General features: G+C 45.7%; 2 protein-coding genes across 3 annotated transcripts in view; both read right to left on the reverse strand.

Annotated features, from left to right (window-relative positions):
• Positions 1-10,865, reverse strand: part of LOC123384082 (GTPase IMAP family member 1-like) — a 59,698-nt gene extending 48,833 nt beyond the window's left edge. Inside the window, exons 1-2 of one of the 2 annotated variants that reach the window (XM_045053007.1) lie at positions 10,714-10,865; positions 10,487-10,534 (exon numbers count right to left, since the gene is read on the reverse strand). The gene's annotated coding sequence lies outside the window, so the exon portion shown is untranslated. The remainder of the gene's footprint in view (positions 1-10,486; positions 10,535-10,713) is intronic. The other variant, XM_045053004.1, reaches the window with a different exon arrangement.
• LOC109496699 (GTPase IMAP family member 1-like) lies at positions 5,517-15,490 on the reverse strand. Its single transcript, XM_045052649.1, has 4 exons — positions 15,329-15,490; positions 13,656-13,823; positions 6,902-7,106; positions 5,517-6,597 (listed from the first exon to the last, which is right to left on the reverse strand). The coding sequence occupies exons 1-4, from the start codon at positions 15,488-15,490 to the stop codon at positions 5,753-5,755; spliced, it is 1,380 nt and encodes a 459-aa protein (XP_044908584.1). The 3' UTR covers positions 5,517-5,752.
• Between the last annotated feature and the right edge of the window lie 12,336 nt (positions 15,491-27,826).

Genomic DNA, 27,826 nt, shown 5'->3' on the forward strand with positions numbered 1-27,826 from the left:
GTGTTCTCATCTCGTTTACCTTCAGCTTCCAGTCATCCCTACACACTCTGCTTCCCAGAGTCTCTCCAGGCCCGTGATGGATGGCTGGTGCTTATCAATCATTGCTCCTATGGCGTGTGGGGGCAGGGCAGCACATATGTCTGTTGTCCTGTTCCAGCCTGAGTCTAAGCATGGCCCGTGCACCTGGGCCTGGGGACCTGGACTTTCTCAGTAGGTCTGACTGTACTAGGGTTCTCAAGAGAAACCGAACCAGGTGGAAAGATATCAATATCTATACCTATCTCTCTCTCTCGATGTAGATATATATCTGTATCTATAGATATTGGTATCTTTCCACATTTGCACTTTGTAACTGGCATGTAATCATATCCTACCTTATACTTCCACTAGCTCCCAGGAATATACACACAATAATGTGCAGTATTTATTATTGTGAATAATACCTGTGGAGTATGTATGAGTGTGAAATGTATCTGTTTATGAAATCCTTTTTTTAAATTTATGAGTATTTACTATTACGAAAAGTTTCCTCTTGGATTTGATGATTCTGTATCACAGTTTTATGGAATTTAACCTACAAAGTGGTTTTATCATATTATTTCATCATACATGAAAGCTATCAAGATGAACATTCATGTGATCATGTTAATAAAGAAACGGAACCCCTTTCGGCCCCACCTCTTGGAGCAGGTGCATAGGGGATGGCTCTGAGACAGACACAAGTGTGGGGCCACGTGCCACACCCTGCTCTCTCCGCTACTCCTTCTAACACGCCCTCGCCATGTCCCAAGTAGGGCTTCTTACCCGTGGGTGTCGAAGCCTTCCTTTGATTCAAGCATACATTTCTGTATGCGAATTTAAAAGCCATAATACTTATATTTACTTTAAATCCCATTTCTATATGCAAACAAGACAGAAACAAACAACAATTGGAGGGCGTGTGTGGACACGTGTGCACGAGACAACATGAAATGAAAGAATGACGGGTTAAAGTCAGCCCCACAGTGCGTGCTCGTGCACACGCGGCCCTGGAGGCAGAGCTGGGGACGGCGGCCGTCCCCCCAACCCCGGCCCCCTCCCTGCTGCCCCGCGGGTTCCCGAGTTGCCGGGTTACCAAAGGGATCCCTCATCGCTCAGTGCCCCCATGTGAGCCCCGCAGGGCTGCTGAGGACCCTAAAGACGGAGATTAATGGCGGACTTCCGCCCAGCGGCACTTCACCGAGCCCAGCTCACTGCAAGGGCCACCGGGGCCCTCAGCCTCCTGACCACAGCTCACCACAACCCCGAAGTCCAACCTGCCACCCGCATTCTGGCGCCCCAGGAACTAGTGGCATCTAAGCACAGGCGCGCGCGGGCCCTTTTAATCCACGTGGAACTAGGATAGCCTTAGGGGTCCCCCCAACAACCACCTTCTCCACATGGAGCTGCCCCCCTCCTCCCACCACCACCACCTTCCTTCCAGCCCCTGACCCTGGGCCAGGTGAGTAGGTGCCTCCTGTTGCATCCACACCTCCGGACTAGAGCTTGGCTGATTTGAAGAGAGGAGCTAACTTCCTTGAAAGTGTTTTGTCACATTGTGACAGAGCAATAAGGAAACCCTATGGGTTTGGTTACACAACCTAAGGATGGCATCTGATTTTCTAGTGATGTGGCGGTCAAGCACTTTCATGGGCTAGCCTACCCCCATTAAACTCCATGGTACCACCATAGCAGTGGAATGTCAGGGGTCTGGAGCTTTCCCCCAGTGCACCTGTGGCTCCCTCTTTCTCCATTGTGTGAGACGACCTCTGGGTTTTGCTTTGTTTTGTTTTCTTTGTTTGTTTTGGGTTTTTTTTTTTTTTTTGCATAGTAATCCATTTGAGAAGCACAATGAAGACATTCCCCAAATTTCGACCTCACTTTGGAAAGACATCAGCCATAATAAATGTTAGAAACTTGGGAACTGTTTTATTTTCAGTATAGTTATTTCTCTTTTTTGGCAGTAAATTATTGTAAAGGAAATAAACCGATGTATCAGAAGTAAACATTAATATGTATGACCCTGACATCACTTTCACGGGTGATAATAAAACATCCAAGGGTCACAAAGGGCCAGATCTAGCCGGGTATAAGAACTAGGACAGTATTAAGGAGGGTCAGTGTCTGCTTTGGTCTGAATGTTTGTGTCCCCCAACAGGTTTTATATATTGAAAATTTCGTGCCCAAGAGGATGGTTTCAGGAGCTGGGGCCTTTGGAAGTTGAGTCAGTCAAGAGGGTAGATCCCATATGAAGGAGAACTGTGCCCTTCTACAAGAGGCCCCAGAAAGCTGACTCATCCCTTCCACCATGTGAGGACACAGCCAGATGTCAGCAGCCTGCAACCCAGAGAGGTCTCTCACCAGATCCTGACTGAAATCACATCTCCATCTTGGACCTCCAACCTCTAGAACCATGCAGAAAATGTTTCTGCTATTTAGAAGTGGCCCAGTCTGTGCTTTTTTTAATTTAATTTTTTATTTTTTTAATATGAAATTTATTGTCAAATTGGTTTCCATACAACACCCAGTGCTCATCCCAACACCCAGTGCTCATCCGTACAACACCCAGTGCTCAGGTGCCCTCCTCAATGCCCATCACCTCCTGCGTCCCTCCCACCCCACATCAACCCTCAGTTTATTCTCAGTTTTTAAAAGTCTCTATTGGTTTGGCTCCCTCCCTCTCTAATGGTTTTTTTTTTTCCTTCCCCTCTCCCATGGTCTTCTGTTAAGTTTCTCAGGATCCAGATAAGAGTGAAAACATATGTATGTATGTATGTATATGTATGTATGACTTATTTCACTTAGCATAACACTCTCCAGTTCCATCCACATTGCTACAAAAGGCCATATTTCATTCTTTCTCATTGCCAAGTAGTATACCATTGTGTATATGAGACACAATTTCTTTATCCATTCATCAGCTGATGGACATTTAGGCTCTTTCCATAATTTGGCTATTGTTGAGAGTGCTGCTATAAATATTGGGTACAAGTGCTGCTATGCATCAGCACTCCTGTACCCCTTGGGTAAATTCCTAGCAGTGCTATTGCTGGGTCATAGGGTAGTTCTATTTTTAATTTTTTGAGGAACCTCCACAGTTTTCCGGAGCAGCTGCACCAGTTTGCGTTCCCACCAACAGTGCAAGAGGGTTCCTGTTTCTCCACATCCTCTCCAGCATCTATAGCTTCCTGATTTGTTCATTTAGCCACTCTGATGGTGTGAGGCGGTATCTCAGTGTGGTTTTCATCTGTATTTCCCTGATGAGGAGTGATGTTGAGCATCTTTTCATGTGCCTGCTGGCCATCTGGATGTCTTCTTTAGAGAAGTGTCTATTCATGTTTTCTGCCCATTTCTTCACTGGATTATTTGTTTTTCAGGTGTGGAGTTTGGTGAGTTCTTTATAGATTTTGGATACTTGCCCTTTGTCTCATATGTCATTTGCAAATATCGTTTCCCATTCTGTTGGTTGCCTTTTAGTTTTGTTGCTTGTTTCCTTTGCAGTGCAGAAGCTTTTTATCTTCATGAGGCCCCAAAAGTTCATTTTTGCTTTTAATTCCCTTGCCTTTGGAGATGTGTCGTAAGAAATTGCTGTGGCTGAGGTCAGAGAGGTTTTTTCCTGCTTTCTCCTCTAGGGTTTTGATGGTTTCCTGTCTCACATTCTGGTCATTTATCCATTTTGAGTTTATTTTTGTGAATGGTGTAAGAAAGTGGTCTCGTTTCATTCTTCTGCATGTTGCTGTCCAGTTCTCCCAGCATCATTTGTTAAAGAGACTTTTTTCCATTGGATATTCTTTCCTGCTTTGTCAAAGATTAGTTGGCCATACTTTTGTGGGTCCAATTCTGGAGTCTCTATTCTATTCCATTGGTCTATGTGTCTATTTTGGGGTCAATACCATGCGGTCTTGGTGATTACAGTTTTGTAGTAGAGGCTAAAGTCTGGGATTGTGATGCCTCCTGCTTTGGTCTTCTTCTTCAATATTACTTTGGCTATTCAGGGTCTTTTGTGGATCCATAAAAATTTTAGGATTGCTTGTTCTAGCTTCAAGAAGAATGCTGGCGCAATTTTGATTAGGATTGCATTGAATGTGTAGATAGCCTTGGGTAGTATTGACATTTTAACAATATTTATTCTTCCAATCCATGAGCATGGAATGTTTTTCCATTTCTTTGTATCTTCTTCAATTTCCTTCATAAGCTTTTTGTAGTTTTCAGCATCCAGATCTTACGTCTTTGGTTAGGTTTATTCCTAGGTATTTTATGCTTCTTGGTACAATTGTGAATGGGATCAGTTTCTTTGTCTTTCTGTTGCTCCATTATTGGTGTATAAGAACGCAACTGATTCTGTACATTGATTTTGTATCCTGCGACTTTGCTGAATTCATGTATCAGGTCTAGCAGACTTTGGGTGGAGTCTATCGGGTTTTCCATGTATAATATCATGACATCTGCAAAAAGTGAAAGCTTGACTTCATCTTTGCCAGTTTTGATGCCTTTGATTTCCTTTTGCTGTCTGATTGCTGATGTTAGAACTTCCAACACCATGGCAAACACAGCGGTGAGAGTGGACATCCCTGTCGTGATCCTGATGTCAATCCCTCAGAAATACAAGCAATTCTCAGGGAATACTATGAAAAATTATATGCCAACAAATTGGACAACCTGGAAGAAATGGACAAATTCCTAAGCACCCACACACTTCCAAAACTCAAACGGGAAGAAATAGAAAATTTGATCAGTTATCAAAAATCTCCCAACAACTAAGAGTCCTGTACCACATGGTTTCCCTGGGGAATTCTACCAGACATTTAAAGCAGAGATAATACTTATCCTTCTCAAGCTGTTACAAAAAATACAAGGGGAAGGAAAACTTCTAGACTCATCCTATGAAGCAAGCATTACTTTGATTCCTAAACCAGACAGATACCCAACAAAAAAAAGAGAACTAAAGGCCAATATCCCTGATGAATATGGATGCAAAAATTCTCAGTAAGATACTAGCAAATCAAAATCAACAGCATATAAAAAGAATTGTTCACCATGATCAAGTGGGATTCATTCCTGGGCTGCAGGGCTGGTAAACATATGCAAATCAATCAATGTGCTACATCACATTAATAAAAGAAAAGAAAAGAACCATGTGATCCTGTCATCAATGCAGAAAAACCATTTGACAAAATTCAGCATCCTTTCTTAAAAAAAAACCCTGGAGAAAGTTGGGATAGAAGGAACATACTTAAACACCATAAAGGCCATTTATGAAAAGCCCAAAGCTAATATCATCCTCAATGGGGAAAAACTGAGAGCTTTCCCATTGTTTTTTTTTTTTTTATAGCAACTCAAGCTAAGACAGTGTCTACGTTTTGATAAATGCTCACACACACACAAAAATGTTTGTTTCCCTTTGCCATGAATCCACTTTCTACAAAACACTACCAGTCATTTCACTATTTTTTCAAGAAAGAAAAATGCATCCAAACTACTAAAATGAATTAAGGACATTTGAAAGTTAACCACATTTATTTGAATAGTGTACTTATAGTCAAAAGTGACATCTAAACGCTAAAAGTCAACTTGAGCCTTTGTAAAGTCGATATAGTGTCCAAGGCTTCCTGCGTCATTAAGACTCGCAGTCTGAAACTCCACGTTTCCTTTGAAATTGGTTTTAAGTCTCTCTCGGCGCCTTGTACCCACCTCCTCTCCTTGCAGGCTCCCCGCATTTGGAAGGGCAACGCCTTCAATCTGGGTCTGGCCCCCCCCCACGGGAAAAGCAGCAGGACAGGTAACAGCTCCCCCTCCAGGAGCTGGAGCGCCCGCTGCCACCCCTACCGCCGGCCTCCAGCCGGCGCCGCCCCCGCCCCGGACCGCGGGACACCAGCCGCGTGGCCACCAGGCGGAGCGTGTCCTCGGGACGCGCGTGGCGCCGGGCCCACGCCAGGCCGTACACATCGTCGGTGAAGGGCGCGCCGTCGTGCTCCAGAGCCAGCCGCTCCACCAGCCCCAGCAGCTCGCCCACCTGCGCATCGCGCTCGGCGCCCTCCGCCCGGTTGTCCAGGGCGCACACGCGGCCGCCGCACTCGGCCACCAGGGCCCGCAGCGCGCGGTTGTCGGTGGCGCGCACGTAGTCGTGCAGCGAGCCCCCCTCCAGGTCCTCCCTGCGCGTGAAGACGAGCACGGCGCGCGCCAAGACGCCTGCGCCGAACAGCTCGCGGACGCCGCGCGCCGCCTCCTCGTCCTGGGCGGTGAAGCGGCCCAGCTGCGTGACCAGCAGCAGCGCGTGCGGCCCGGGCGCCGAGAGCAGGTAGCAGCTGGCCCGCTCGGTGCAGTCCGGGTCCGCGTGCCGGCCTTGGGCGGTGAAGAGGTCGGGGGTGTCGGTGACCTCCACGCGCCACCCGGCCCAGCTTCGGCTCCCCAGGGCGCAGCTTCTGGTCACCGGGGTGGCCGCGAGCCTGGACGGGAAGAGACTGTGGCCCAGGATGCTGTTGCCCGTGGCGCTCTTGCCCACTCCGGTCCTGCCGGCCAGGATGAGCCTGAGCTTGCGCTCCTGCGCCTGCGGCTGCTGGTCGTCTGGGTCCTGGGAACCTGTGAGGACAGAGTAGGCGTGGGCCGCCGGCCTGAGAGCGCGCGTCCTGCTCCACCGGGGCTCCGGGCTGCCTCCTGAACGGAGGAGGGCACCGACGCCTCCCGCTTCTGCTTGTCCAACCAGGCCTTTCCCAGGCGCTCTGGTTAGAGCTTGTGCGACTCCGGGGGCATCGTTAGCCACCTTTCTTCCATCTTTGGCTCCAGTGCGTGCACCTGCCCCCCAATCCATGCTCCGGCACCGGGTGCCCACTGCTCTGGAGGGTCCCCCTCGAAGGTCTCAGGCCATGACTTCAACTGACATTACCTGTGGTCGTCCGCACCGTGCAGAGCTGCTCCGTGCTTGACGACTTCCCAGGCCTCTGCCAGACTTCTCCCAGGGGCCATCCCAGTGAGGAGATGCGGGAGGGCACAGAAGGCCTGGGAGTGAAGGGCTGTCTGGAGTCCCAGACACCCCGGGTTGGAATCACAGCCCCGCATGTGCCAGCTGTGGAACCTTGGGCCAGTTTAGTCTAAGCGTTCAACGTCTTCTGCATAATGGGAGGGGTGACAGAGAGTTTTGTCTCCCAGGGTTGCTCAGAGTATTAGGTGACAGGATCTCTTTGCTTCTTCCCTTCCTCCACTTCCCCTCCTCCTCGCTCTTCTCTCTAGGAAACCTGCTTCCAGTAAGACACAGTTAACCCTCCATCCTTGTTCACTGACACAGTCTACCTGGTAAACCGTGTTCCCTCTAGCCCATGATCTCAACCCTCCACATCTTCTGTGGGGATCGGAGTAGATGTATTATCCTCATTGTACCCTTTGGGACCCAAGGCACGGCTAGTCAAGGCACTTAATATCCTACAGTAGGGCAGGGGCAGAGGTCCAGCAAAAATACAAAGTTGGGGCTCTAGCTGTTTCACCCCAGCATGGGGACATGTCTAGGATTGTCTCTGTTCAGTCTTTTTTTTTTTTTTTAATGTTTATTTATTTTTGAGAGAGACAGAGACAGAATGTGAGTCGGTTGGGACAGAGAGAGAAGGAGACGAATCTGACACAGGCTCCAGGCTCTGAGCTGTCAGCACAGAGCCCAATGTGGGGCTCGAACTCACGAGCTGCAAGTCATGATCTGAGCTGAAGTCAGACGCTCAACCGACTGAGCCACCCAGGTGCCCCAATGTCTCTGTTCAGTCTTGAGTTAGCCCATGGCCTTGGGACCCAGAGCTGACGCCTAGGGGCAAGTACACACTGAGATCAGTTCTTACCACAGGCATTTTTTTCATCCCTGGCCATCTTGCGTCCTCCCATGCCTGCCTGAAAGAGTTCCAAACACAAACTGTTAGTTCCTTCATTCCTTCAATCACTCATTCGTTTATCGAATAGGTATAACTACCTAAGGTGGCTCAGGCAAGGTCCAAAGAGCTGGTGACATCCCAATGAAAGGTCATGCTTCCTGCCGTCCTCTGAACATCAGAATTTGGGGAAGAACCCTGGAAGGACCTGGTTGGTGTTGGAGCCAAACCATGAGAATCTTTGGTGAGCCTCGTTGGTCCTTTCAGGGACCCTGAATGCAAATGACAGAGGGGAAGTGATAACCCGTCCTCTGTGTCAGTGAGTGAGCCTTAGCTGAGAATTTCCCAGGTAATTTATGTCAGTGGCATTAACTGTAGGCACAAAGTTTTCCCAGAAGATTCCACAGCCAGAGGAGACTTTGGAAAACCGTGAGAATCAGAAATTCTGCTCAGTGATTTGGGGAACAACCTTAGGGCGGTTGGCCGGGGATGGGCCGGGGAGGGGGGGCGCGGAGGACAAGAAGAGAGTTTGCAGTTTGCTTTTGAAAATTAGGAAAGATACCTATCTCCCATGCTGATGTGAAGAACCTGTGATCTCTCCGAAGACCAAAGAATTTGGCTTGTGTCATTTGTGGAAATATGACCTGTGTGCTGGAGAGATGGGACACTCCCTTCCGGCTCCTGGTGTTCCTGCCCCGAATCTGAGGCCTCTGAAACTAAGCGATGACCCCAAGTCCGGCAGGATTTACTACAGCTAGCCACTCAGTGATGGAGTCTGCTTGATCTCACCAGGACCTGGTCACAAGGGCGCAGTTCTGCTCTGTCTGCTTCGCCAGCCCTGTGTCCCACTCACTCCCCTTCTGGGTCAGCTGCTCCACAGAGGACAGGTTTCAGGGCCTTTCCAGCCCGCCTGTGCGCTCACCCCCATGACCACTCATTCTCTCCCACATTTCTGTCTAGGTCCTGTCTGTGCTCCGCCATCCATTTCAAATGCTACCTCTTCATGGCAACACCTGGCTACTGCTGTGTCCCATGGGCAACACACAAGGACAAGCAAAGGGAAGGGTTGATTGATAACTTGTCTCTGACCCGTTAGATGACAGGTTTGTCTTCTGTGTAACGCCACTTTCGGCTCCCCAAAGCCCTTGGTAAAGTTGATCCCACAGGCCTCAGGTGAGTAGTGATCTTGTGTGTAACAATTAGCAAACTCCCATAACTGACTGCACAGCAGAACTGAAGAAACAGCCGGAAGATTCAGTGCAAAGAACAAGAGTTTAGCTAAAGCAAGAAGTCCTTATCGATGACGCAACTGACCAAGTGTGCTCTAGGAAATCCATTGGACTCCTGGCCCCTATGGGACTTCCCAAGGTTTGTGATGGTTTGGGATGGGATTTGAAAAATTCTTCCAGAGTTTCTGAGAGCTGACATCTGGGGTTTAGAGGCTTGGAGTCATTGACTGATGTAGAACATGGAGACTCCTAGCATCTTAAATGCGATTAGATATTATGTAGTCCCCTGCTTCCTGAACCTGCTGTCTTTTGGAAGTATTTATGGGAGTCTTTAAAATATATATTTGACCTTTTGTTTCATAGATGTGTACTTTAATAAGAAAAAAGGGGGTGCCTTTGTGGCTCAGTCTGTTAAGTGTTTGACTCTTAATTTTGGTTCAGCTCATGGTCTTATGTTTTGTGGGTTTGAGCCCCACATCAGGCTCTGTGCTGATAGCTCTGTGCTGATAGCTCTCTGCTATCAGCACAGAGCCTGCTTCGGATTCTCTCTCCTTCTTCTTCATGTGTGCCTCCCCTGCTCATATGTCTGTCTAAAAAATAAAAAAACAAATAAATAAATAAATAATAAATAAATAAACGTTAAAAAACTGGTATCTCTCACCCCTCCTCCTGAGGGATTTTTTTTATTAAAAAATTTTATTTTACTGTTTACTTATTTTTTTGAGAGACGGTGAGACACAGCTCGAGCAGGGGAGAGTCAGAAAGAGAGAGGCAGACGAAGAATCCAAAGCAGGCTCCAGGCATTGAACTGACAGCACAGAATCCATCCCAGGGTTCAAAGCTTAATGGACCAAGCCACCGAGGCACCCTCCCCAACCCCCTGATTGATTCTAATGCATTGGGTCCCTGCTCTGAGTTTCTGGGCCATTCATCCTGTCCAAGCCCTTCATTTATAGTCAGTGTGTGGGGATGAAGAGGGCTCCAGCCCACAGAGCCCTGGGCAGCTTGGGCGGGGGAAGGGATGTGCAAGGACACACAAGCACGTGTACTGCAGAGGTCTGAAGACCATGTTCATAACTGTTGCTGGCTCCTGCAAGTCCCTGGGGGTGCACAGGGCTGAGGAGGTGGAGGGTGTGAGTGGGGCTTGGCTCACAGACACGATTTCCACTCTGCGATGTGTTCTGAGGTTAGACGCACTTGTTTGTCCTCAGAAATGTCTCTCTCCTTGGCTGCACATGCCCTCAGAGGGAGTGTCTGCAGCCTTCTCCAGCGTGCTCAGCCCTGGCAGTGCTTCTAGCAAACACCTTTCTGACCAGGCGAGGAGCAGGGCAGGACGAAGTATGTAGTCCCAAGTAAAAGTGTGCGCACTCCAGGGCTGGAGAAGATGCTTACCTTTCTTCTTCCCTTGCTTGTTCTGAAACTCAGAGCTCCCTGAAAAGCCTGCAAGGGTGAAGTTATTCTTTCTAGATCCGCTCCCCTTCCTGGGAGGTAGTAGAATGCAGGTGCCCACTCAGTGAGCTGCAACCAGGCCCTGAATTCCTTACAGCCCTCCTACCCCCCCCCCCTTCGTCCACTCCCCCCTGCCCCAGGTGGCTCCCTTCCTCCCCGTGTGTGCTCACCTTCCAGCAGAAGTGGTGACAGGCTCTATGTTGGCTGCAGAGGCCCGCGACCTGGTGCTGTGCCTTGGGTTGTGAGTACAGAGGCTGTTCCTGCCAGCACAGCACAGGGAGGAAGTCTCAGAGCCCAGGGAGGGAGGGCCCAGTGGTGCTGATTTAAAGGGACAGGACATGGGCCAGCGAGGGGTGCCTTTGCATTGTTTCCAGTGCGCAACCCACCCCCTGCTTGGGGCTGTGCTGATCTTTTCCGAAGGTCGCTGTGGCACCACATCTTGTTTCCGGGAGGGGCTTTAACCTCAGTGAAGGGCAGTTTAGACTTCTGAGGCCTGTTCTCAGTTTTGGCCTCTGCCCACCACTCTTATGTCCAGTTGCCTTTTGCTCTTCGGGTGTTTTCCTAGAAAATGGCCTCTTGAGAGTCTCCTTCCCCAGGAATCAGGGAGGAATCCTTGACTGGACATCAGTGTGGACAGGGCCACCAATGTGGTCCTCTCTGCCATCTCCTCATTCCTAAAGAAAAAGAGGTCTTTTCAGCTATTAAAGGTCAGACAGCAGGAAGAGGATGGAATTTTCATAGGAGACTTAGTCTAGCCTCAAGTTGGTATCTCTGGCCCAAGTGTCTGTTTCTCCTGTCAGGAGGTCATGAGAGAGGAAAATAGCCGTGAGTAAAATAGCCAGACTTTGTGTGGAGAGAAGGCTACAACAGCGTATGGTGCTATGTGCCCTGGACCTGGTTTGTTCTGGAATCAACTCTGCGATCTTGCCCAACTCACTTACAGTTTCTGGAGTCACCTCTCCCCGTGTGTAGTGAGGGCTTTCAGTTAACCTGAAGCTAATGCTCTGGGGCCTGATTTTTAGCCAGTCTTGCCAGTTCATTCTCTCTAGTGAAGATACCTACCTTATCCCCCACATGCTATCCAGCTTTATTGAGATATAATTGAAATGTAACACTGTAATTTTAAAGAATTTTTTTTTCAACGTTTATTTATTTTTGGGACAGAGAGAGACAGAGCATGAATGGGGGAGGGGCAGAGAGAGAGGGAGACACAGAATCAGAAACAGGCTCCAGGCTCTGAGCCATCAGCCCAGAGCCTGACGCGGGGCTCGAACTCCCGGACCGCGAGATCGTGACCTGGCTGAAGTCGGACGCTTAACCGACTGCGCCACCCAGGCGCCCCAACACTGTAATTTTAAAGGGTGCAATGTGTTGATTTGATACCCTCTATATTGCAAAATAATTGCCACCACAGTATTATTAGCTAACACCTGCATCACATCACATATTTACCATTACTCTTTCTGACTGAGAACATTTAAGATCATCTACTCTCTTGTAACTATTAAGGTATGATACACTGGGATGAACTATAGTCACTCTGCTGCACGTCAGATCCCCACAACTTAATCATCTTATAACTGGAACTTTGTACTCTTTGACCAATTTCTCCCCATCCCCCCATCCCCCAGCCCCTGGTCACCACCGTTCTACTCTCCATTTCTATCAGTTTGGCTTTTTAAAATTCCACATAAAAGTGATATCATACAGTATTTGTTTTTCTCTGTTCGACCTGTTTCGCTTAGGATAATGCCCTGAAGTTCGACCCTGTTGTTGCAAATGACAAGATGTTCCTCTTCTTTTCACAGAACAATATATATATATACCCATAGATGGACCCTTAGGTTGCTTCCACAACTTGGGTATTGTGAGCAATGCTGCTTGGAGCTTGTGAGTGCAGATCTTTCTTTGAGATCTTGCTTGCATTTCTTTTGGATAAATACCCAGAAGTGGGATTGCCGGATCAAATGTAATGCTACCTATAATTTTTGGAGGACCGTCCATACTGTTTTCCACTGTGGCTGCACCAATTTGCGCCCATGCACAGAGCACAAGGCTTCCCTTTTCTCCACATCCTCCCTAACACTTGTTACCTCTTGTCTTCTTGATGATAGCCATTCTAACAGGTGTGAGGGGATACCTCATTGTGGTTTTGATTTGCGTTTCCCCTGATGATGGTGATACTGAGCACATCTCCATGCACCTATGTGCCACCTGTATGTTCTTTGGGAAAATGCCTGTTTAGTTCCTCTGTCCTTTTATTTTTTTTTATTAAAAAAATTTTTTTTCAACGTTTTTTATTTTATTTTTGGGACAGAGAGAGACAGAGCATGAACGGGGGAGGGACAGAGAGAGAGAGGGAGACACAGAATCGGAAACAGGCTCCAGGCTCTGAGCCATCAGCCCAGAGCCCGACGCGGGGCTTGAACTCACGGACCGCGAGATCGTGACCTGGCTGAAGTCGGACGCTTAACCGACTGCGCCACCCAGGCGCCCCTCCTCTGTCCTTTTAAATAAATTGCTGGGGTTTTGCTATTAATTATATGAGTTCTTTATGTATTTTGGGTATTAACCCTTTATCAAATATATGATTTGCAAATACTTTCTCCCATTCAGTGGGTTGCCTTTTAGTATCGTTGATGGTTTCCTTTGCCAGGCAGAATCGTATTAGTTGGATGTAATCTCACTTGTTCATTTTATCTGTCGCTGCCTTTGCTTTTGTGTTCAAATCCAAAAAATTATTGCCAAGACTGATGTAAAGGAGCTTACCCCCTGTTATACTCTAGGATTTCAAGTCTCTTAGATTTATTGAGGCCCATTTTATGGCCTATTGGTCATATTAGGAGAAAGTTCTCTGTGTACCTGAACAGAATGCATAATCTACTTCGTTGGGTAAGGTGCTCTAGTGTTAGGTCTAGTTGGGTTTATCTGTGGGTCACATCTTCTGTTTCTGTTTTGACCTTCTGATTAGCTGTAGTACGTGTTGGTCAATGTGGACATTGAAGTCTACAGCTTGTTGTTGAAGTGTCTATTTCTCCTTGACGTCTGTAATTTTTTGCTTCCTGTGTTTTGGGGCTCAATTGTCAAGTTCATGTGTGTTTATAATTATTACGTCTTCAAATTCACTGAGTCTTTGTTCTAGCCATTCAAATCTATCGTTGAGCTCCACTAGTAAAATGTTCATTTCAGTCATACTTTTCCGCTGCAGAATTTCTATTTTGTTGTTTAAAACAGCGATTTCTGTATTCTTATGGACACACAGACAACAGCAAATCAGGGCCTAGAAAGGCAGAAAGGGAATAGTATCCAGATTCACTACACCATGTTCCCTAAAATACCCAGTTTTTGACAACACCTGTAAGATGTACAACGAAACAGGAAGGTGTGACCCATATACTGGAAAAACTGAGGCCACAGGAATTGCCTGGCAGAGGCCCTGGATGTTGGATTCAGAGACAGGGCTTCCAAAGAGGAATTCTAATCATGTTGAAAGAACTGAAGGAAATCAGTGTGAAAACTCCCACCACTGGTACCATACGTGATGAAAGGCTGAGAGCTTTGCCCCTGTGATCAGAGATAAGACAAGGATATCTGCTCTGGCGCTTCACTGCAACTTTGTGCAGGGGGTTTGCATGTTTGTTTGGACTCTCCCGGTGAGTCTGCTTCCCCTGCAGGGTGAAACCTCTGGTGTCTGTCCTCAGAGGATGCAGCCTGGGTCTGCACAGTCCCAGGGGTTGACAGTAGTCTTAGCCCCACTCTGTGTGTCTTTCCCTAACCACTCTGTCTGTCCATACTATATCCGGCGGTTAAACCTACTGATCTCCAGCTGATTCCTCCCAAGATACTGTTCTCTTGCTGGAAGGCTGGGGGACAGGGAGCCCCAGCTTCTCGGCCACACCTGCCAGAATGCAGTTTCCTTCCAGAGGAGCTGAGTGTGTGTTGGAAGGGAGGAAGCAGCTTATGGTAAGTGAATACATTTGAAAATCTATACCTTGTACCACTTATGGCTGTCCCACCAGTACTAGGTCTGTAGGGTTCCTCCAGGGCATATGGAAGCCTGTCCTAGTTTTGGGTCAAACTCTGGTCACATGCCAACTCCCCTCTTCTTCTTTCCTGCTGGCTGCCTGGAGTTTGCCTCCTTTTGTCTTCCCCTTCAGGTGTCTTATTATATTTAAATGAAACAGCGTCAAAAGGGAGCCAGGCAGCAGTTACCACCATCTTACAGACAGCCGTCTTTATATGGAGTCCCGCTGTCCTACTAACTGCAGATATGGTGAACTTGCAGAGGGTGAGAGACGCTGGCCTCTCCCTGTATTTCCAAAGAGTCATTTATATTCTTTCACAGCTTGGACATGAGTCATTTCAGTGCAACTTTCACGTTCTATATCTTCCTGATAAATAAATAATAGTCAAAATAATAAAGCTGCTCGGCTGTTTGTTAGCTATTTATGTTTTGAGTGAAAAATTTTTAAAAGTTGGGGGGACCTGGGGGGCTCATTTGGTTGAACATCCAACTCATGGTTTCACCTCAGAATGATGATCTCACAGTTCTTGAATCAAGCCCTGCGCCGGGTTCTGTGCTGGCAGAGAGTGTGCTTGGGATCCTCTCTCTGCCTCTTTATCTGTCCCTCGCCTCCTCACTCTCTCTCTCTCTCAAAATTAATAAATTTCAATCAATCAATCAATCAATCATTCAATGAACAAACAACCAGTAGAAAAATTGGTCAAATATTTGGAAGATAGCTGCATCCGTGTGCACCTGTTCTAATAAAGAGCAGAACTGACTTGTTCAGCCCACGTCAGGGTCAAAAGATCTAGCTGCTGTGCTTGCTTTGAACGGGCCCTGGTTGGAGATTCCCAGGAAGACGTCCACCTCATCCTCAGGCCAGCACCAGCCTGGGGAGAGATGGGAAAAGCTACCTGTGCAGAGTCCAGTGAGACCTCCATGGTGGGGTTCCTCCTTGGCCCCGCCTTCCTGCCTCAGTCCCTTTGAGCACAAGAGCAGCCACAAATGAGAAGACATGAACCTGTGACCTCACCTTTGTGGCCTGATGAGGAAGACAGACTCGGGAGAGGTGAGGCAGGAAATTGCTGGGGCTGAAGTAAGATGTATGTTTTTCTGTGCATGAGTGAATTTACGAGAAATCACCCTGTTGCCCATTTCTTGAAAATGCAAGGGACTGTGGGAAACAATAACAGAAAAAACTGTGCTGTGATATGGTGCCATAAATATAACAGTCTTTCCTTCATCCCTCGTTAAAGATTTACTTACCGTGTTTATCATTTGTAATAAAGCACTCGAGACACTCCACAAAGATATGAGTGAAGCAATAAAAGATGTCAAGTTGAAACCAAAAGAAAGAAACGAAGGTAACAGCAGAAACCGTGCCAACTTTGTTGTAAATCCCAGAGAGGGCAGATCACTGAATGCTGTCGGCTGGTCCTGGCAGCCTGTGAGTTCTTTCCCTGACCCCCATTCTCCTGAACCGACTCTTCCACCGTTGGTACCTAGGAATGGCTAAGAATCCAGGGGCCATCCAAGCAAAGGCTGTGGGGTTTGGAGGCGTGGGACTGGAAAGTCTAGGCAGATGAGTGAGGAAGGATGCTGTGTGTGTGGAGAGTAGCAGAGAACTCGGGGTGAAACATGCCTGTGCCTTTGCTTCTTGTGTTCATGGCTGTTGGTGCTGGCTGGTAAATAAAGGTGATGTCCATAACCATCTGTAAGTGTCCATTACTTTGATGGCCCAGGGATGCTAAATCCCTGGGGAAAGAAGGTCCATACTCGTATTCACACCTGGGTCCTCCAGCCAGGAGTCTTGGGACTGGGTCCTCCTCAGGGTCTCCCTTTGGCGGCCACAGGCCCTTGTTCCACCTGGAGATTTATAACTAGAGCCAACCAACACCTGAGAAGTTGTGTGGGTACATGGGCCCAGGCTAATGAATCATGACGGGGGGAGAGTCTTGGGATTCGTCCTCACTGCGAGAGGCCCAGATAGTCTCACATGATGCTGTTCTGTAGGAGGCATTGAATTGAGACAATCTGGGACTTCTTATCCATAAAGATACTGGGGCACATGGGGATTGTGGTTTTTTGGGGTCTGTTTCTGTTTGGGTTTTCTCCAAGCCATAGATCTTGATAGTGGCAGAATCAGGCCCACAGACTTTTCCAGTGACTGATTTTCATATATTAAGGAGACATTTTTACTGATTAAGAGAAAATAGTCTTTTTGTGCGGTGTTGGTATTCTGTAAGAGTGAGGGATTGATTGTTGCTGCTGGGACGGGGGCCTGCTTTTACCTGTGACCCCCCAGCTCATGGAGCCCTGAAGGTCTGCCTGTTTGCCTTCAGATTTCAGGAGGCCTTAACCCCACTCCCAGGCCTTAAATTCCTGTGTGTCTCTTTAAAAGAAACAGTTGTTAGGTTTGTTTTGGTGTTGTATAATTGTTTCCAAAAAGAAAATTCTTCAGAGGACTGAAATCTAAGTTCTGAGAAAGCTACAAGCTCTCTCTCATCATGGAGACCTGGGGTCCGTCTGCGCCAGAAATGTGGCGGGAATGAGGAAGAACGTAGTCTAGAAGATTTGCCCTGTTCACACCGTGCCACAGAAGGGGAGACCTTTGGGTTTCTCAGAGGATGGGACAAGAAAGCAGGCAGGGGCAAGGTGGAGGGGACATACTGGATGCCTAGCACTGCACAACAGGTCGGCCAAACTGCAGATGAAACAGCTGAGACATGGATTGTGTGGTAGCTCCTGGAGTCCAAAGTCAAGATGCCAGCAGAGGCGTGTGCTCTCTGAAGCCTTGAGGGGAGGACCTTGCTTGCTTCTTCCTGGGCTCTGCTGGCAGCTGGCCATCTTGGTGCTCTTTGGCTGGAGATAGGCCACCACTCTCTTTCCTCACTCATTTCATTAGAAGCAGCAAGGAGAAACCAGGCCGCACCTTCCACACTGTTCTCGGAATTCTCCTCAGCTAAATATTCAAGTTCATCACTTACATGGTCTACTCTCCACCCAGCAGCCCACCTCAGTTTAGCCTGCCTCCCTGCCCCCTGCCATTTATAGCAAGTGCCATCGTCCCTCCAATGTCCAGCAGCGTGGTCCCCACCTCTCTCAGGAACCTCACCAGAAAGTGACCTTGATGTTCATCCTACCACCGACATCCTCTTAGGCCTTTCTTTTTATCACGTACCTCAGAATTCTTGGAGCCTCCATGCATTACTCAATTTCAAAACGACTGGTAATTACCAGAGCAGGACCCTACTTCTTGGCCTTAAAATCTATATTAGTTCCCCCAGGAGCTGCTGTAACAAATGACCACAAACTGTTGCTTAAAGAGCAGAAACTTACTGTCTCATTGTTATGGCTACTGTCTCTCTGGCACAGGCTACAAGTGCCAAACCGAGACGTTCCCAGGGCCATACTCTCCATGAAGGCTCTGGGAAAGTATCCTTCTTTGCTGCGTCTTAGCTTCTGGTGCTGGCTGGCCTGCTTTGTTCTTTGCCTTCTAGGTGCTTCGCTCCAATCTCTGCCTCTTTTGTCACATGGTGTTCTCTGTGTGTATCTGTGTGTAAACTTCTCTCACTGTGAATAAAACGATTCCAGGCATCAGAGTAGGACTCAACCTTAACTTCATGACATGACATCACAGAGAGCGTGCTCCAAAGAAGGTCACATTCTCAGGTACCAGGAGTTAGGACTTCTTTAGAGGGACACAATTCAACCTACGATATGGTAAGAGAGGGACAGTGTGTGCAGTGAGGGTACAGTACCCCTGATCTCTTCCTCTCCAGTCCTAGTTGCAGTTACCAGGTTAAGCCCATTGGGATAGTTTTCTTAGGTCTCTGCTTCTTGGAAATCTTCTACTGCCTACGGCTTAGAATCCACATTCCTTGGCCTGGTATTCAACAGTCATTATAATCAGTCTCAACTCCTCTTCCAAGAATGAGATTCTTCTAGATATCATTGTTCTCGTTAATATCCGTTTTACACTTTTGTAAGGAATGAATGTGATAATGATATAGTGCCTGGCACACAGTAGGCCCTCAGTAAAGGCTGGTAATGATTCCTGCACTCCAAATTGTTAGCTGTTCTCTGCCTGTGTCGAGTGTTATTTCCACCTCCAAGGCTTGGATCAAGCTGTTTCTCCCTCTCTTTCTTATCCACAGTTTTCAAAAAAAGCAAACTCATGACTCCTGGGCAAGTATAAACACATCAACGATTTTGCTCAATTCATGGCTTAAGGAGAGATCCAGTTTTATTCTATAATTGGTTCAAAGTTTCTTTGGGTGGCTCAATCAGTTAAGCATCTGTCTCTTGATCTCAGCTCAGGTCTTGACGTTAGGGTCTTAAGTTTGGGCTCCATGCTGGGTGTGAAACCTAGTTAAAAACAAACAAATAAGCAAAGAATAAAACAAAAAACACAAACAAACAGAAACACAAAGTTCATTTGAAATCAAGGGTTGATGTGTTCAAGAGAGTAGTAACATGTAATTTTTGAGTTCTATATTCCACCAGACAGAAAATTCGCTGAGTATCTCCAAGGCAGAGATGTGCAAAAATTCTCTCTGTCCTTAAAGTGTTGTAAAATATCACAGCGGATCATCAAGCACAGCACCACACAGACTAATAGAACACTCCAGTAATCTCTCTTGCCTATTTCTAAGTTTTGGATCATTTTCATAGTGTTCTCTACTTTGTGATCATAAACAGTCTCTGACAAGTATTGTTGATCCTAGAAGATTGTTTTTACTATGCATGGCCTGATTATTTATACAGATGCAGCAAGAATCTTAATTAACCGGAAAAACCTCCTTGAGTTTGCTTGGGAAATCTAGAGCCTAATCATATTAAGCAACTATCAATTCCAAAGGATAAACTTCTTTTGGAAATTTTCAAAATGAGTTTTGAATCAGACTTTTCAAAGCCCCTGCCATTCTTCTATCCTAGGAGAAGGAAACCAACGTCCAAACACTTTTTCCAATAAACTTTGCATGCTGTACCCATAAATCTCAGTGAATTTCCCTCTTCCTGAGGTCTCCAAAATTTGCCTGGGTTTCTGGACTACCTGGGAGTGGACTTCCTTATTACCCGAGAGACTGGGATCCTGGAAGCCACACATCATATTAGTTTTTTATGAAGGTTTTGGAGACATTAGCTCCACATGTAACACCAACAATTGCTCCTTAGCAGTGGCCTGATGGTCTTTGATTAAACAACAGTCACTCTCAGATATCACACTGTACATATGGCCTTGCTGCAGAATTGATTTTTCCAATGGTATCTTTGTAAACAAGAGGACAGATTTTTATTAACCCTATGCAAATGGTTCTATCATCATGAAAGTGAATGAAACTCAGTAGAAGCATTTGTTTCTCAATTTTGACGGTATGTGAAGATGAGGTAACGTTTAAAGATGGTGGTTGTGGGTTTACAAATACACAGTCTACTAATTCATTTAAGGAGAAAGAAATAAGGTTTCCACACATAGCCATACAAGTAGAACATCAAACAGAATGCCATCAATATTCCAAACAAATAACCACAATGGCACATCTTGAATCCGTTCACTCAGTCCTATGTCATTACTTCTTACTCTGTTGGATCTTGAGACAGTCGTCTGATTTCACGAGGTACATATGCTTCCAGACTGACAGTCCCAGTAGTCCTGGCTTTGCTCACTGGCACAGTCTGAGCATTGAGTCAGAGCTGCCATCTTGGAAACCTGCTCTGAAGAGTCTCTTTGAGGCAACAGTAGTTCAGAGTACGTCCTACATTTTTTCCCCTGAAGCTCCAAGACTGTGACCCTCTGGTGAAGACACAAATTCTGAGTGGTCACTTTTGGCAGATCTTCGGAGAAGCCTTAGGAGGAAGCAGAGACCTGTTTGAGAACAGGACTGAATGGTTGTGGTTCATAACTGAATATAACATCGTGGAAGTCAGTAAAAGTCTCTTTGGGGGGCATGGTCCTTATTTCATGAGGGTTTGTTCAATGTTTCCTTTCAGGGATTCAGCCCCAAGTGCACTGTCACACCTAACACCTATATCTCTTTTGTGACATGGCTGCCATTAGCCTGCAAGAGGCAGCTCTTCTTGCACATCCGTGGAGCCAGAAGACAATTTCATTAAAGCCATGTGAGTGCAGGGGTATAGATAATCCAGATCCCTTATCCTGGTAGACAGGCTGTGGAGGTGCTGAGTCTTTGTTTTCATGCAGTGCCCTTTAGGGTGGGGTGAGTGGGGAGAAACCAGTAAACCTTGGGTGATATCCACTTAAAAGAGATTGTTACAAAGTAGAAGTGTTTGGCACCAAGAGAGAAGAAAGTAGAAGTATTTGGCACCAAGAGAGAAGGCTCCAGAATCCTTAACCCCCAACATCATGGTATTTGGGGATAAGGTAAGTGGGTTTCCATGAGTTCATGAATCTGGGGTCCTCTTGACGGGATTTGTGCCCTTGTAAGAAGAGATAGCAGAGAGTTGCTTCCCTGGTCCATCATGTATGGACACGGTGAGACAGTGCCATTCGGAAATCAGGAAGTGAGCCTTCCCCAGGGAAACAAGTTGGCTGGCACATTGGGCTTGGGCTGCCCAGTCTCCAGAACTGTAAGAAATGGATTCCTGTAGTTCCTGCTCCCAGGCTGTGGTATTATGGTTGTGCAAGCTGATTAAGACAGCATCTCTGATGTGTAGGTGAACCTTAGAAGGGTAATCTATGAGACTAGCATAGAGGGTTCTATTACTACTTCTAACTAATACCTATTGATCACTATGGTTTGAGTACCACTTCATGTGTACAAATTTATCTGGTTTCACAATGACCGTCTGAAGAAGGTATTCCATTTTAAAGATTAGGGGAGTGAGTTGCAGAGAGGTTAACTCACCCAAATGTGGCAGGCTGAATGGTGGCCCCCCGAAGGATGGCCACACTCTAATCCCCAGAGCCTGTGAATGTTACCTTATTCCATAAGCATCTTTGCAGGTGTGATTAAGTTAATGACTTTGAGATGGGGAGATTATTCCGGATTATCTGGGTGGGCCCCAGAGGTAATCAGAAAGGTCCTTCTAAGGAGAGGCAAGAAGGCAATGTGATGAAAGCAGCAGAGATTGGTGTGATGTGGTCACAAGCCCAGGACAGCTGGCAGCTTCTAGAAGATGTAAGAGGCAAGGGATGGAATCTCTCCTGGAGCCTCCAGAAAGAACAGCTCTGCAGGACCTTGATTTTATCTCCATAACACTAATACCATGCTCTTGTCCTCCATAACTGCAGGAGACGAAGTTTATATTGTTTTCAGCTACTAATGTTTTGGGAATTTGTTATGGAGGCAATAGGAAATGGATCCACCAACGTTACCAAGATGATATGTAGAAGAAACAGGACAATGGAGGAACGATTCTTTTAAACTACTGTTATTATTTCTGCACTATTTTAATAAGTTGAGCTTTGAGATTATCTAGATCTGAGCAGCAGAAAACACCCTGAGCCCCACAAGAAGACTCCTATAGAATTCAAAGAATGTCTCTTAATGACCCCACACCTTTTGAAAATTCATTATATCCACATTTCTGTGTGTGTGTGAAATGGAAAGAATCAAAGGAAAACAAAAAAGGAAGCTGTGGCTATGTCCACATTTATCTCTCTGCTTCTGACTATGTGGAAGGAGCAAGATCCTGGGTGGAAAGTTGTGTTTCCAGGGTTGCAGGTGGAGACAAGCGGTGGAGCAGACTGTGGCTCACAGCATAGGTGCAAGTGGAAGGAAGCCCTCAATGATCAGGAGCGTGGCTAAGTGAACAATACAGATATGGGGCTACACTGCTTCTATCCAGAATCTTGTAGAAGGAGATCACTCCTAACTTAGGGCTCAGGATGGGACATGCTCCTTTTTGACCAATGATCACAAGGCTGTTACCATTTGAGACCCGCATCTGATTTCTTGTGGCATCCATGGATTCTGTGTCAACTCATCTCCTGTTCCCTCTAGGGAACTTAACAGCGTACCTGAGCATAATACCTGGAGAAGCAATTAGCTGACCATGAAAACATCCAAGGACAAGTTTCCCTCAAGGAATATGTAGCTTGAAATGAAACAGGAAATAGTAGAGATATTTTGGGGAGGAAATATGATTCTACCTCTCCTCTAGACTTTTCTGTGTGCAGCCTTATCAAGACCAAGTTCATGGGTATGTGACCTGTGCCATTGCACAGGGCCCTGTACTTAGAAGGTTTACTGTTCTATTGATATCATCTTGAAATTCTTACTTTTTTTGTTTGTTTTTGTCAAAGCGCCTGGCATATTCCTTTTGTGCCAGACTTTGCAAATTACATAGCTGGTCCCGGTCTGTGTCCTTATTGCAAGTTGGAAAACAGTTACCGGGGGCCCTCCAAGTCATTAGCACCAATAACTGGTCTAACGATATGGACCAATAATATAGTATTAATACAATAATTTCCGAATCTAGCTGCTTCCCTCCAGGGGTTGCCACCCCATTGTCCACTACTTCCTGCCACATTTAGTTCTCTTAGTACCTACCTTCAAGTGTGAGCATCAAGTAATCCCATGTGTCAATGTAGTGAACAGAAATATATAATCAAAAACATTATAATTTTATGATGATGCAAGAGACAATTGGAACAGCTGGTCAACCATGAGAAGTTTGACCATCTGCCTATCATCTCAAAGTTTCCAGAGCAGGTTGGAATGGATGCACTGACTAAATCTGGGAAAATCTACCTGTGCCTGGGTCTGGGGTAGAGGAAAGTAGGAAGGTTGTAGGTGAAAGTTTGATCTCCTCCCTGGGTGCATCTTTTCTTGTCAGGTCATGCATATTTTGGGGCTTGAAAGAACCATATGAAGAAAACTAGAGAAGGTGTATGGTCATTGGAAGACTTTTTCCAGGCCACATCTTCCTTTTTTTCTCTTGGCTCCCAATGGTTTAGTCTCTTGGCTTTGTACCTGAAGGCTGGTAAATTTTTAATGAGTAACTTGAGACCTTCATGAAAGATTCTCATGAAAACCCATAGGATACAATCACTGGGAAGTGTCCCAGGCTCTAAATTTGGACACATCCAGCCACGTATTTGAGTTTCTTCTTCCTAGAATCACCCTGGAATCTCCCACTCCATGCAAGGAAGATGATCCAACACCATTCCTGGCTCTGTGTGCATGATTTGTGTCATGTAATAAGGGCCTTTGGGACCCACCAGTATAACCCCAAACAACAAATATAGGTTTGGAAAATTTGGTGTGAGAGCAGGCACATGGAGAAAAAGCTTACACCTTGGTAAAACTAAAGCACTCCTCCAATTATAGGGCAATATTTCTGTCTCTTTAAAGCCAAATAGTTCCTTCACTAGCTCCTCCCAAGCTCCTCTGAGCTTGCTGCCCGAGAGGTTTAAAGTGTGCAAACACTTTTTCCTCACAGTGAAAGCAAAAGCAGCAGCTCAAACAGATTCTTTGGAGAACAATGGGGAACTCAGCTCCTTCAAAAGGGGGTGAGCCTGGCCTCAGAACAATGGAACCGTGAGGGGGAGCAGGACACAGGGGTTTGCATGGGTGTGGGTTCTGCTCCTAGAAGGGACCGAGTACTGTGCCAGCAGCCCACAATGAGGAAGCTGCCACAGGGGTCTCAGCAGAAGATAGGGTGGGACTAAGGAGATTGAGTGGCCCATGTCCACATGTCTCCTATTTAGCAGGACAAACTTGCTGAACAGCATGTCTTCCATCAGTTGCTCTTATGACAGAGTGAGTGCTGCCTGACACCCCATCTGTTTCCCTTGGTGGGAAACTAGTGTCCTCAAGGCAGGTCTTTAGAGCTGGAAGGCAATTTAGAGACCAGTATTTCCCAATCCCTCTTTTTTCCTGAAAGAAAATCTGAATCCCAGACGGTTTGTGTGTGGTTTTATCAAATTCCCCGGGATACCCAGGTCACAAATGGCATAGGAAGCCTAGAATTCAGCTGGCTGTGTTCTTTCCAACATGTAAGAGAGAAATGGTGTGATTGACAGTGTAACAGAGGAGGTAAGGAAGGGATGCCATGGGGAGAGTATGAGCTCTTCTATAGAAAACAAATGTGAGTGAAGCCCTCTGGTTGCCTTCCCTAATTCCAGGGTTGCTACCAGTTCACGTTTCTGGACAGAGAGTGAACTACCTCCCCTGGCCTCCCATGATCTATTTCTGATCCAATGTAAACAGAAATGTAGAATCAAGGACCTGAGAAGGAACCAAGAAGGGACCAGAGCATGCAAGGGTTATGCATGAGTGTAGGGTCAGACATACTTTGCATTGGATCCCTCCTCTGCCCAAAGCCCATTAACGCAGTGACCTTGGGCAACTTCCTCAGCATTTCCGAGCCACATCGATTTCCTCATTTAAAAAATTAGAGTGGGGGCGCCTATCTGGCTCAGTGGGAAGAGCATGGGACTCTTGATCTCAGGCTTGTGAGTTTGAGCCCCAAGCTGGGTGTAGAGATTAAATTAATTGATTAATTAATACACTTCAAACATTAGAATACTAAAAATCACTAAATTACTAGAATACTAAAAATTTTATGACTTTATCAGTAAATATTTACATATGTATGTCTGGGAGATAAAGGTCATTAAAATATACCATGATCAGACTTCAAAAAGCAATTAGAATTTTTAAACAATTACCAGGTGTATTCTAATCCCCAGATTATCTCACAGATTTTAAAATTGAAACCAGGGGTGCCTGGGTGGCTCAGTTGTTTGAGTGTCCGACTTCGGCTCAGGTCATGATCTCACAGCTCATGAGTTCGAGCCCTGCGTCGGGCTCTGTGCTGACAGCTCACAGCCTGGAGCCTGCTTCTGCTTCTGGGTCTCCCTCTCTCTCTGCCCCTATCCCATTCGCATTCTGTCTCTGTCTCTCTGAAAAATAAATAAACATTAAAATTTTTTTTAAAAAACAAAATTGAAATCAGCTCCAAATACGGTTCATAAATTGTAATTCTTTTATATCTCTTAAGTTTAATTTGATAAATAAGTTTTCACCCTCCTGTTTCTTTTTGTAAAATGTTTCTGTTTGAGAAACGGTTGGTCCTTTGTCCAAGAGAATTGGACAGTGTACATTTTGCTCGTTAAATCCTCAAGATGTCATATGACATGTTCTTCTAGTTTCAGTGTTTTGTATAAATTTAAATTTAAGGAGACGCGTGATCAGATTAAGAATTGCCTGGTTACTTGGGTGGCAATATTTCATAGGTGCAGTTGTAGACTTCCATAAGAAGGCACCTTATATTTTCTTTTGTCTCTTTCTATAATGTAGCAGACAGTAATGATAGCTTAGAGTAACTTTGTTTCATTAACGGTCACAAATTATAATATTATAATTCTATCATTCTTTCTTCTTTTATTGGATGGCATAATCCTATAAAAGAAAGTTCCCCTGAATCATACTTTCATTTCCATAAGGTGTAGTTATTAAGACAAAAGGAATGATTGATTCTTTTTTGTCCATGTTCAGACTGATGACATCATTTCCTAGCACACCCCAAAGAGAACACTTCACTTCTTTTGCGATGATGGTATTGTTATGAACTCATGAACTTCAACATATTTGATGAATTTCAATCCATTGAAATGATTATTCTCATTGATACTCAAATTACCCATTCTCTGTCCAGTCAGCCTCTTCAAGTTGGCTCTGTAGTGCTTTCGGTAATATCCAAACTTTTTTTTTGGAAAGTAATCTCTGCACCCAATGTGGGGCTAAAACTCATGAACGTGGGATCAAGAGATGCATGCTGTATTGACAGAGCTAGCCAGGCATCCCACGGTCTCAGTAGAGTTTGATAGCATCCTCACTTTTTAGTGTGACTAGGATAGTCTAGGATCCACTTGCACATTTCTTGGCCCAGAAATGGAATCAGTACCTTCTCCTAAGAGTCCTAATGTTTTTGGTGGGAAATGGCATTTGAAGGGCACAGTATGGGCACTAAGGGTGCTCATTGCCACTGGACTTGTCCTTGGGCTTCAAAACTACACATGTGCACAAAAAGCTAAGAATAGGACAGGATTCCTGAAAGCAATTTAAGATTTTCTTGACGGTTTTTCCCCTATTTGGCCTTACACTATATCCCATTAGGACAATAGCCAATGAAGCAACTGCATTTTCAAGTTTCTTGGACCAATTCTTTGTGTGGTTTGTCTATTACACCAAATACTATGTAATTCATTTGCTTTTGATTTTTACTAGTTATCTAAAATATAGTTTTTGTTTATAATTATGTAAGCTATTTCCAGATGTTCCTCACTATCTGCAAGCAGAACGTTCCTATGAAATCTTTTATGAAACAAAATGACCTAAAGCAGAGCAGCAATTACCATGAATGTACATGGAAAAGGGTGCGCATTCCCAGATCTCCCCCAAATAACCTCCCTTATGTGTTTCTGATACTTTTAGACACAACTTGTTAACAGATGCACGCATTCAATTGAGAGAAAGCCCACGTGCTCATCTGGCTCACAGCTCTGGTGGCTGGATGGTGAACCCCTGTGTGAGGTTCCTGGGGAAGGTGATTGGCAGCTGGCGTGGACAACGGCCCACTCGGCCTCTCTATTAGCTCAACTGGCTGTGAAACAAATGCGGAACGCTGTATTCGTGTTCAGCTTTTTTTTTGTAGAAATGAAAAATCCTCTTTGAATATAGTTCAGCCAGCAACAGCAGGTACACATGTAGGTCTTTCATAAAGGAAAAGAGCTGTAATTCGATCTCTCAAAAAGAAGGAAGTACATGCTTTCAAGACAAATCTATGAAATCGAAGTATATTCAAAGTAGTTTCCAGCTTCTACCCTGTCCCCCGCCTTATTCCTCCCATCCCTCTGTCAGTAACTTCTTTGGTGACAGTTCAGATGATCTGCCATTGCTTTTTCATGTGCATGAAATATATGTTGTACTTTGTACCTACAGTTCATGTTCCTCCCCACTAGAGAAATGACAGTAAACTAAATATTATTTTCTTCACTTTGCATTTTTTTTTTTTTTTTGCTTAATGAAATATCCTGGAGATCTCACCATCCTGGCATAGAGAGGTATTTCTTATTCCTTTCTACAGTTGGATAATACATCGCTGTGTGTATGTACCGTGGTTTATTCAATCAGACCCCTACTAGTGGGCATTTGGTAGATTTTTGGTCTTTTGCTAATACAAATAGTGATGTGGAGAATAAATGTATGCCTAATCTTTTCCTATGTTTTGTTAGTGTAGCTCTGGGATAAAAGGAAGGGGAACTTCTTCCTCTACCCTTCAAAGTCTTCCAGCTGCACTAAGAA

This window comes from Felis catus, chromosome A2 (assembly GCF_018350175.1).
Source record: "Felis catus isolate Fca126 chromosome A2, F.catus_Fca126_mat1.0, whole genome shotgun sequence".
Taxonomy (NCBI): Eukaryota; Metazoa; Chordata; class Mammalia; order Carnivora; family Felidae; genus Felis; species Felis catus.

Excerpts from the sequence above, each read along its gene's own strand:
- LOC109496699 (XM_045052649.1), bottom strand. The coding sequence starts at position 15,490 with ATGGAGGTCTCACTGGACTCTGCACAGGTAGCTTTTCCCATCTCTCCC. Across the intron at positions 7,107-13,655 it reads GACTCAGTGAATTTGAAGAC|ACTAAACTGGCCCAAGGTTC; the intron begins GTAATAATTATA and ends TTGAACGCTTAG. Across the intron at positions 6,598-6,901 it reads CACGGTGCGGACGACCACAG|GTTCCCAGGACCCAGACGAC; the intron begins GTAATGTCAGTT and ends CTGTCCTCACAG.